This window comes from Lactuca serriola, chromosome 3, assembly GCF_051521515.1.
Source record: "Lactuca serriola cultivar US96UC23 chromosome 3, Lser_US96UC23_V15, whole genome shotgun sequence".
Taxonomy (NCBI): Eukaryota; Viridiplantae; Streptophyta; class Magnoliopsida; order Asterales; family Asteraceae; genus Lactuca; species Lactuca serriola.
The window spans coordinates 43,516,526-43,527,239 of record NC_136410.1 but is presented as its reverse complement, the minus strand read 5'-3'; the positions used below and the strand labels follow the sequence as shown (position 1 = coordinate 43,527,239).

The 10,714-nt window shown below is 34.7% G+C and overlaps 2 protein-coding genes across 2 annotated transcripts; one reads left to right on the top strand and one right to left on the bottom strand.

Annotated features, from left to right (window-relative positions):
- Positions 1-3,848: 3,848 nt before the first annotated feature.
- LOC145094382 (11-beta-hydroxysteroid dehydrogenase-like 4A) lies at positions 3,849-5,709 on the bottom strand. The gene is made up of 7 exons (XM_079032602.1): positions 5,515-5,709; positions 5,405-5,432; positions 5,191-5,361; positions 5,028-5,107; positions 4,592-4,723; positions 4,223-4,375; positions 3,849-4,138 (listed from the first exon to the last, which is right to left on the bottom strand). Exons 1-7 carry the CDS (start codon positions 5,707-5,709, stop codon positions 3,926-3,928), a joined length of 972 nt encoding a protein of 323 aa, XP_078888728.1. The 3' UTR covers positions 3,849-3,925.
- Positions 5,710-6,814: 1,105 nt separating this feature from the next.
- On the top strand, positions 6,815-7,918 carry LOC145094381 (uncharacterized). The gene is made up of 2 exons (XM_079032601.1): positions 6,815-7,476; positions 7,554-7,918. Exons 1-2 carry the CDS (start codon positions 6,883-6,885, stop codon positions 7,794-7,796), a joined length of 837 nt encoding a protein of 278 aa, XP_078888727.1. The 5' UTR covers positions 6,815-6,882; the 3' UTR covers positions 7,797-7,918.
- Positions 7,919-10,714: the final 2,796 nt, after the last annotated feature.

Genomic DNA, 10,714 nt, shown 5'->3' with positions numbered 1-10,714 from the left:
GGTAAACATAGTTTGCATGCTTGGAGCATGGCATGCCTATTGATTTAATTCAAGTATTAAGTCGATAATTCGAAACATTACATGAACAATGAGTAATCAATATGGTGCTTAGATAAAAGGTGTTTTTAATTTACTCTCAAAGTGTTGGGGCCATATAGGATTAGTATTATTCTTGTGTTTCACTTTGCATATTTTGACTTCCAGAATAATTATGTTATTCAAACTCTCCACAGTCGGTCATATGTTGGAAGTAGGTATTGAATTAAGACTGTCATGAATTTGGCTTGTATGATTTGTCTAAGGTGCATTAGACATAGAAATGGTTGCTGCAACATTCATGAGTGCTCATAAGGTCTGAGTATTGGATTAAACCCACGCTCATTTGAATCACTTCATGGATTTTATCACGAGTGAATCATGAGACGATAATATCTTATATTCTTCAAACTTAGAGATATGAGTTGTTGACTATGAGTTGGGTGTACATTGATTGTATGAAAACGCATCAGTAACTTAATGTTATAAAACGTGCCTTTGTGTATGACTCAACAAATAGTTAGTACAAGCATATGAGTCGAAGTTTATCCATTCCTTTTACCTCATAAGGATAAAAGCGATATGTTTGGTCCCCTCGATGATTTAGTGATGACACCCCGAAGTGCTTGGCCAAGCCTGGACTGATTTGATTTGTGCAATTAGTCAGTTGTCATAAATCGAAAATCAGGAAACAACAAATGAACGGAGAGAATGATTATAATCCATGTCTAAGTCCATATGATATCTAGAATGGAGGAATATATGACCACTTATCTAATGGACACGTCATTTGATTTGTCCAGTGTTCGACAATGGCTTTAAGAGCTACGATTGCTAGTCGAGTTATGAAGTCGTACTTGCAATAATAGTTTTAGACTTATCTAAGTGGGAAACTAGTGGATTAGATGTCTAAGCCAATAACTATTATTGGTATGTACTTAACCCGAGAGTAGCATGGTCCATTTGGGTTGCATATCATCAGGACAATTTGTTAGGATGGACTCTTGAGAGAAGGTTATATATGATTTATTAATATATTATAAGTACTAATATATTAATATGAAATCATATGGTTTTAATTAGTATTGATCAAGAATTAATTTGGAATTGATTTAGTAATCAAAAAGAGGCTAATTAAATATATGGGGACTAATTATGTTAATTAGTTATATTTATATGTGTTGGGCTTATGATCCATGTTGTATCAAGTTTATGTATGGATACATAATGAGTTGGGCTACATGAACCATGGATCATAAAACCTATGGGTATGGGTTTGGGTTTTACCCATGAGTCTTAGAATTCAACACATATAAATACATATATGATGACCTAAAACCGCCAAGCCTAGTGTGTGGGTGCATGTTCTTGGAGTTCATGAAGGTTTTAGAGTGCATGGAGATTCTCTCTCAAGTCCTACCTTTGTCCTTGATGTGTTGTGATTCCACTTGAGGCTTCTACACTATTGGGGCTAAGCTCTTAAGGCCAAAATGCATCAAGACTTCCAGCCATATAAAAAGGTATGTTACACTAACTAGTATCTTGTGTAGTTTACATCTTTGTATGCTAGTTATAGGCTTAATACCTTGGAAACACCTTTGTATATATAATTAGTGAAAACATAGATCTAAGGTATTTAGGGTTGCATGAACACCTTAGGAGTGTTAGAATGCTCAAAACTCAACATGAACGTGGGAAGAGCTTTTGGATCCAGAATTTAGAGTATCTTGGGGAGCTCGTGGAGGTAAAAAGCTCATACCTTACTATTGTTTTTGATTGTTTGAGTTAAGGTTTGGTTTTGAGTATTTTCTTAGTCCATGAACCCTCTCTTGTGAGTTTGAGCAACTCTAGTGGTTAGAAATGTTAGATCTAAGCTCATTGGACATTTTAGATACATAAAAATATCAGTTTCATGATTTTTAAGACTCCATCCACGAATTTGAGGTCTTAAAAGGGATCTTAATGGGTTAAATGAGGTTTTGGGTTCCCAAGTGGCATGCAAGGGCATAAATTTGCCAACTTTATCCCCTATGTCATCTTAATCGACTCATATTTGGCTTTGGACGTTGAGTTTCCACATACTAAGTACTTACGGGTTGTTGGTGCATAAACTGCTTGTACACTGGGCGTACTATCTTATACGCCACGTGTACCCCCACAAAACCTTGTATGCTAAGCGTATTGAGGTTGTACGTTGGGTGTACACCTCCAGTGGGTGTTGGGCTTTCGGTGGGCTTTTGATCAATTTGGTCCCTATTCAGCCTTGGGTCTGGACCTATTGAGAGTTATTGGGGCTTTTGTTCTAGTTTGGACCATAGTTGGCATGGTTGGGCTTATTAGGCCTTGTGGCCCATTATTGTTTGGGTCATGTATGTTAGGCCAATTTAGGAAGGAAGGCTTTTGGGGCATATTGGAGGAAAGTGAACTTAGGATTCTAGGCCTTTGGCTAAGATGTGTCATAATCCTAATTAGGGTAATTTGCATATTTATTCAATGTAAGATTTTTGGATTGGTAGCTGAGCAACTATTGCTTCTGCAAACTGAGGTGAGTCTTCTCACTATAACTTCCGGTCTAAGGCACCAAGGCCGGCCCAATATTCAGTTATGTTGCTTGTTAGTTGTTGTATGTTATATGTTGTGATTCGGTTGAAATATACCCCATGATGGGGGCCTAGTATGACATGATGGTTAGAAATATACCCTCTCTGTTTAGGTTGAAATATACCCCAGGGCTGCGGCCCATACTTGTTTTGGGTTTGGAATAAACCCCCTGGCTGGGCCCATTTGTATGTATTTCATGTGTTATTTTGGGAAAAACTCACTAAGAGTTTGCTTACAGTTGTATTGTGATTTCAGGTGCATCTGGTTCCAAGGGGAAGTGTCCGTCTTGATGATGCAGCATGCCCTCTCCATTATCTTCCGCATTCATTGATATGGATACTCTGATGATTTATATGATGGTTTTTTATGTAATGGATTTCTAGTATCAAACTTATGGTTGTAAACCTTATTTAGAAATGAAAAAATTTATCTGGATTTTTGGGCTGTTACACTTCTTTTGACTCCCGTCCCAAACACCATATTGAATTCAATATTCTTTAAATAATTAATCATTTGTTAGAATAAAATTTGAAGTGACAATTGGAGCATCCACGATGCACAATTTAATAGAATGACTGAGGTGTAACGTCTAGTTGGAAATCAATGAATTAAACTCAACATGGGCGTCATGTTGGCGTTGAGTTGATATGAAGTTAAGTGACCATTGAACTCTTGAATTTTCAAGATAAAAAATTAAACTTTTTTAATATAAAAAGATTAGCAAATAAATTATTCATTTATAAAAATGTGTTTTATTGAATTTTGAAAAATTTAATGCATTTTAGTAAAAGATGGTAAATTAAAAAAAAAAGATGGCAAATTATAAGAAAGATAGAAATGATCGTGTGACAACTACTAAAATCAGTAGAGTTCCCCGCATTATCTATGGGCATGTTCGGCACACAATATTTGGGAGTTTTTGAATTCTAGCTTTCAAGAAAACGCTCGTAAAAAAGAAAAAACTTCGTTCCGTGATCGAAGCGTTTAGCTTTTAGCCTAAATAAAACGCTCAAAAATCAAAAGCTACATGGAGAAGCTCTCAATTAAACGCTCAAAAAACAAACGCTGCTAGCTATCCATTACCCACTACCCTATAGCTAGTTTTGTGCAATTGATAATTCTATCTTATATACATAATTAAGGATCTTCATCGCACAAGATGTAATTATTTGAATAAGTCTAGTTGTCAAAAATACACCCATTATTTTCAAATTTCATACGAAACAAAGAAACCACTAAAAATCATAAAGAGAAATATTATAATCATACTCCATACCCAACTATAATATCAGTTTTCATATGTTCCTTTTAGTTCTTTAGAGAACCCGAGGGAAAATATATTCATGTGAAAACGATGTAGTCCTGGGAACAAGAACTTAATCAAGAACAGAGCCTTTATGAATCTTGGTTCTGTAATGGATGTTGCTCCTTTGCATACTCCATCGACAATGGCTATTGCACATGACTCTGCCCCCATTGTTGGGTGGATGGTTCCAAAACCCTGCACAAAGTTTTGAAAAAGCTTTTACAGACAATCGATATTATCAGTTACGATTTAGTGGGAAATGAACCAGTAGTTACTTACTTTTCTTAGACTAACACCAACACCACTGGTTGAGTACTTTGGTGTTATCATGTTGGTTTCTATGAAACCGAGTGTCAAGATTGTTATTGTTACTCTCGGAGACACTTCGAATCTAAGGGACTCATAGAAGCTGATTAAGGCTGCTTTACTTGCCTGAAAATTGAGACACATTAAGCACCTTAGATAATGTTATATATATATATATATATATATATATATATATATATATATATATATATATATATATATATATATATATATATATATATATATATATATATATATATATATATATATATATATATATATATATATATATATATAACAAAGAGAAAACAGAAAAATAGATCGAATGTAGTAGTTTGTTACATTGTAGAAGCCACCTTTAGGTGGGTGCAACACTCCGCCACATGAAGCATTGACCACAATCTTTCCATTAGTTCTTATGAGATGTGGTATCGCAAAATAAGTTGGATAAATTGATCCCCAAAAGTTTATGTCCTGCACTCATTGTTATATGAATCATTGCAATGGTAGCTATGAGAGAAGTAGTTGTGAACTATGGTTATATTTGTTAGATGAGACAGACTATAGTGAATTGAATTGAACCGGGGCAGACAAGATTATCTTTAATAATAAGGATGTGAATAGCATTCATTTCTTTTGTGCACATTAGATATTGAGAACTATATCACCTTTGTTAGTAGAAGAAAAAATGCATTTTTTATCTCAAAAGTCTCACTCTCAGTTCTAGACCCAATACTAGTCCTAATCTAAATCTCAGTTCCACTTTAAAGGATCATACCATAACCGGTGTAAATTTGGTGACGCCAATGTTAATCGAATAAAGGGACCCGATTCCAGCATTACAAACAAGATGATCTACTGCAAAGGGATCAATTATCATGTTAATTCACAAAAAATGATTTGAAAAAAAAAAATGATTTGGAGATTATGGGGTTACCCACATCGACCAAAATGTCTAATGGTCTCATCCACGAACATCCTACACTCATTAACCTTCGACACATCCGCAAACATGAAAATAACATCTGGAGAGCCGAATTCACGTGCTTTATCTGTCACTTGCTCAAGTCGACTCTCTGGTTCTTTTATTGCGACAATTACTAAACATGCACCTTTTTTCTGGTTCTTTTATTGCGACAATTACTAAACATGCACCTTTTTTCGCGTATTCGTAAGCAATGAGCTGCCATTTATGATTAAAACAAATAAAAAAAAGTTGAAATAACCATCAGGTTTATGCCTTTATGTTTTTTTGGTTTACATACCTCTCCAAGTCCCGATGAAGCACCAGTGATCAAAACCACTTTTCCTGACATGTTTTCAATAGGTTGGAAACATGATCGGAGGATGGTGACGAGTTCACAAAAGAAAAGAAAGGGTGAAATGAGAAGTAAAAGCAACAAGAAAACGTAGTACACAAGTGCATTGGTGAGTTTGTTATTAAAGTAGGATTCATACATAGCGATAAACACACCGGGCCTGATTTCCTTTGGGTTTGATAGCAAATAATTGCAATAGTGCATTTACTACGCTCATTATAACTATGCGTCTCAGTTTTTTTTAGTTTTATTTTTGTCTCTTATTGATTCGAAAATTATTAATTTATATTGACCTGGATATGATTATAATAAAAAAGGAATTATTAACACTCAAGTCGTATAAAATTGAGGTAGATAGAATTTTGGGATGTGGATGTTTGTTCATTTTTGACAAATGGGCCTCCTCGTATCAAGAGTAGCAAAAAAGATGCTTTGGTGGATGTGGGTGGTCGTGGGGATGGTGAAAAGACTCGGAATAAGAAGTAAGGAAAAATTTTCTAATAAAAAAAATGATCTACTACTTTTTTGTTTCTGATATGCATGTCTCAATCTTTTTAATCATTATACAATTAGAAATTTCAATTTGAACTAATCATTTCAAACAGTTTACAAAATATAGCAAGTATCAAATACAAGATATGTAATACTTTTCTACATGTATCTAAAATCTAAAAAGTTTATAGTTATAGAAAATAGACGTTGACAACAATGCGTTAATTCTTTGATATAGATTACATCAATTTTATACAACTTAATAATTAATTTCTGTTATAATAAATAAAGACAATTTTATTATATCAATCTTTAATAAGTTTTGATATTTGTCATTTTATGATATTTTTTTAAATAAATAATATACACATGTCATTTTATGTTTTTTTTTTTTTTTTTAATTTTTAAAATTAAAAAACTATATATATATATATATATATATATATATATATATATATATATATATATATATATATATATATATATATATATATATATATATATATATATGAGGATAACCAATTCCCTGCTCCGAACCCTATAAAAAACTTGATAACGACTCGTTATACGACCCGAAATAATCGGGTTCGGATTTTTTTGCCATCGCTAATTTAATCTATTCACTAACATTGTAGCAATCTCGTAAATGATAATTCATTGAGGCTTATGGAAATAATTGTGACACGTGGCCAGCGTTGCCGAATCCCACGTGGATAAACATAGCCGCCCATGCTCCAAACACACCACGTGTAATCTAGGATCCGCAACGAACACAATCCATTACGTTGGTTTTAGAACCTGATCACCCTTACGGAAAGAAAGATGTCTGGTGTATCCCTTGCGGTGGCGCCACGCCCTGACTGCGACAAGAACCCCCCAAACAATCACCGACAAGACCAGACGGCCGGCGCCGTTGAAGATGTAATGGAATCACTACGTATGATGGACCTCCAGTTGGTAGCTTTCATAACGGTTTTCTCAGCTAGCGGTCTTGTCCCCCTCTTCGACCTTCTCTTCCCAGCCATCACCTCCGCCTACCTCCTCCTCTTATCCCAACTAGTCTTCCCGGAGCACACCTCCGCCACCACTTCAAAAGAGCGACTATTTCAGTCAAGTAGATCCTTTAGACTTTATGTGATTACGGGTCTCGCCGTGGGGCTGTTCTTGCCGTTAGCTTATGTTTTGGGAGGGTTTGTAAGGGGAGACGATCATGCAGTTAAGTCGGCTACACCTCACTTGTTCTTACTCTCGTTTCAAATATTGACGGAGAAGGTTGTAAGTGGGCTGTGTTTGTTTTCACCTCCTGTGAGGGCTTTGGTGCCGATGTTGTATACAGTTAGAAGAATCTTTGTTATATTGGATTGGGTACGAGATGTGTGGTTCAACAAAACCCTGCCATTAAATGCAGGAATTAAGGTAAGATAACTCTTTTACTTAATGCATAGAGGTTGTAATCAAGTGATTTTTCTGATATACATTTGTGTGTCGAGTAGGATGTTGGATGGTATTGGTTTGGGAGAATCCTAGCGATGGCTAATCTGGGTTATTTCTCAATCAATCTGTTTGGATTTTTGATTCCACGGTTTCTTCCAAGAGCATTCGAGCAGTATTTCAAGGAAAGAAACGAGATACACGAGAAGTCGTCGGTGAAGGACTTGAGATCCAAGTATCCAACACCCACAGGAATCAGGATGTGGGCTGCAAGAGACCATCTACAGTCGGAGAAATCTGATTAACATGGACTGTTCGTTAATACACGCCAAAATACGGGTTAATATGTTTTTGTTTTATGTTGATAAAGTTTAGATATACGGGGAAACGGGTCTTTTTTTTTTTTTTTTTTTTTTTTTTTTTTTTTTTTTTTATGATCGATCTTCGTTTGATTTCATTTAATTAACTAAACATATGAAACAAAATGAGCAAATATGATTATGGCTTTATGGACAAATAAAGAAAGACAGGTATACTAGAAAATAATAAGTTTCTACTAAAATTTAGGCAAAATTAAGTCGTTTTCAAAAATAGCCATAAAGTTGAAAATTCGCTAGGGTGCCCTGCCAAAATAGTTGTTTGTCTAAGATAATTTGTCATTTTTTTTTATAAATCATAATAATATATACATCATTACAAACCCGGTTTTTTAGTTGATCAAGTGTGGTAACTTGGTTATAGATCAACTGGTTCGTCTATCGAGTCAAGCCTGATTTTTAGAAAAGACTTGCCAACTATAAGTATGTTTGTCAAAAATAACTGGTAGCTGGTAGTTCGAAGTTTCCGAAATATTTAAAATTATTTAAAACAGCAATTGTTATATATATATATATATATATATATATATATATATATATATATATATATATATATATATATATATATATATATATATATATATATATAATAAGGGTAATTCTGAAAGTTGATTTTAAAAACTCAGTGGTGTTTTGTTAAATGGTAGCAACTTTTATATTTGAAGTGTTTTGTTTAAACTTAAAGCTAAACACTCATAGTGTCAAACAATTTTTTTTGTTTAAAATGAAGTGTTTTGTGAAAAGCTAAAACTAGAAGTTAAACGCTCTCAAACACTTCATGTTAAACATGCACTATAATAACTACAAACTTTCATGCTACTTCTGCAAGATTTGCCAATGGTACTAGAACAAAGGTTGAGCCCTCCGTAATGTTCCTATCGATGGTGGCTTCTGGAAAAACAAGGGAACCACCATAGCTGGCTGGTGCTGCCTTAGCAAACCATGGTTGGACCTGTTGGTAACCAATGTTGCATATCGTTAAGTAAACAACCTTTTTATATATATAGTTTGTGTGTCTATGTCTCTCATAAATTAAGAGAAATGAGCTAGTGTTAGGTGTTGCATTTTCCTGGTTGTCCTTGCTTGAACTATAAGTATTTAATTTAGATATTTTGTTTTCGTATGTTAATCTTATTAATATAATTTTTTGAACTTAAAAGTTTAATCATAGCTTCTTCTTATATGTATGTGAAATTCCGAATACAACCAAAACATACATCCGTCAAAAAGATGTTCCAAATGGTCAATGAGTCATCGGAGGGCCATCTGTAAAGCTACGTGTCATCGACCTATTGGCTTATTATTGTCATCTTTATTTAGTTTGGTTTTTGGCCATAGTTTCGCTTTTTGTAAAAGAATTTAAAAACTAAAATTTTGATGCTGGCCTTACTTTTTATTACTTTAGAGTATTTTAAGGATTAAGTCTTACTTTTCATGGGCTATATAAGAGATGCATGAAGCTTGCATTTTTGCAAGAGTGAAGCTCTTCTTCTTCCCCTCTTTTCTCTCTAGAACCGTGTGTTCTTCTTCTCTTCTTCCTCTCTCTCATTTGAAGTTAGTTTAGTGTTTAGAAGACCTCTTGAGTTGTGCTCTTTAGTGCTTATTTGAGTTAAGCACTTAAAGGCTTTAGAAACTCAAGAATACAAGAAGGAACTAGCATTCCAAATGTCTTACTCTTGATAGTGGATACTTGTAGAGAAAATCATACATTTTGATCTTTTACTATCTTCATCAACACCCCAAAACCAAGTGGGTTAAAAGACTTCAAAGGTTATCTCTAAAACATCATATGGTTGTTTTTATTTCATTCTAACCTCTATAAATGGATCCATGATGCTTTGGTTTTGTTATAAATAAAAAATAAACTTGTTATTTTTAAAGTCTTCCGTTGCCGATTTTTGTGAAAAACAAACTTTTATTTCGTATCAAAACCAAACACAAAGCCTATATATGGCCTAATTTTCCAAATTGAGCCCAAGTCCCTTTGTGGGCCATCATCCAAGTGAACACAAAATAAAACATCAGCCCAACTAAAACCTGATGGCCCAATAAGGCCCTAATCACATACATCCAAACATGTCCCAAAACTGAGAGCCCATGAGTCTAAAGCCCACCTACTGAGTACGCGAGGCGTACTCAGCTTGTACGCTTAGCATACTCGCTATGGGGCTTGTACGCGCAGTGTACTAACGTACTCCCTAGCTTAGCCAACATCCATCATTCAGCTCTTAATTGATTAGAATTAAACCCAACACTCAGGTCTAACTTCCTTAAGGTGGTTTATCACGTAAAGTTGGCAACTTTACATGCATCCATGGCTTAATGAGGCTCATATAGCTCAAATGACTTAACACATGCATGAGTGCATAAATACCATAAATATCACAAATTTATGCTTAAGGGACCCTTAAAATGTCTAGATCTACAAGATTTAGCTTCTAAAACGGGCTTAGCTCATCAAGGCCAACCAAAAGGGACCAAAATGACCACAAACAGTTAAAGAGTATATCAATGCAAAGAGTAGACAAGGTATGAACTTTATACCTCAAAAGTCACCAAATGATGGAGCTAAATCTGGATCTCTAAGATCTCCTCCAAGGAATGAGTCTTCAAACTTCTTCTTCTACCACTTCAAGATGCACAAAACCCAACAAAGTTCAAAACAAAAGCACAAGAGCACTACATAAGGCAAAGGGATGAATTAGGGTTTTCAAAGGGTGGAGGTTGGTCTAAAATGTCCACAAGGTGGGTTAATGAAGCTTAAATAGGGAACAAACCCTAAAAATTAGGGTTTACCCATGACCAACGTATGCCCAACATAATCCACAAATGCTCAACATACGTGG

Excerpts from the sequence above, each read along its gene's own strand:
- LOC145094382 (XM_079032602.1), bottom strand. The coding sequence starts at position 5,709 with ATGTATGAATCCTACTTTAATAACAAACTCACCAATGCACTTGTGTAC. Across the intron at positions 5,433-5,514 it reads CTTCATCGGGACTTGGAGAG|CTCATTGCTTACGAATACGC; the intron begins GTATGTAAACCA and ends CATAAATGGCAG. Across the intron at positions 4,139-4,222 it reads TTGGTGTTAGTCTAAGAAAA|GGTTTTGGAACCATCCACCC; the intron begins GTAAGTAACTAC and ends AACTTTGTGCAG.
- LOC145094381 (XM_079032601.1), top strand. The coding sequence starts at position 6,883 with ATGTCTGGTGTATCCCTTGCGGTGGCGCCACGCCCTGACTGCGACAAG. Across the intron at positions 7,477-7,553 it reads CATTAAATGCAGGAATTAAG|GATGTTGGATGGTATTGGTT; the intron begins GTAAGATAACTC and ends TGTGTCGAGTAG.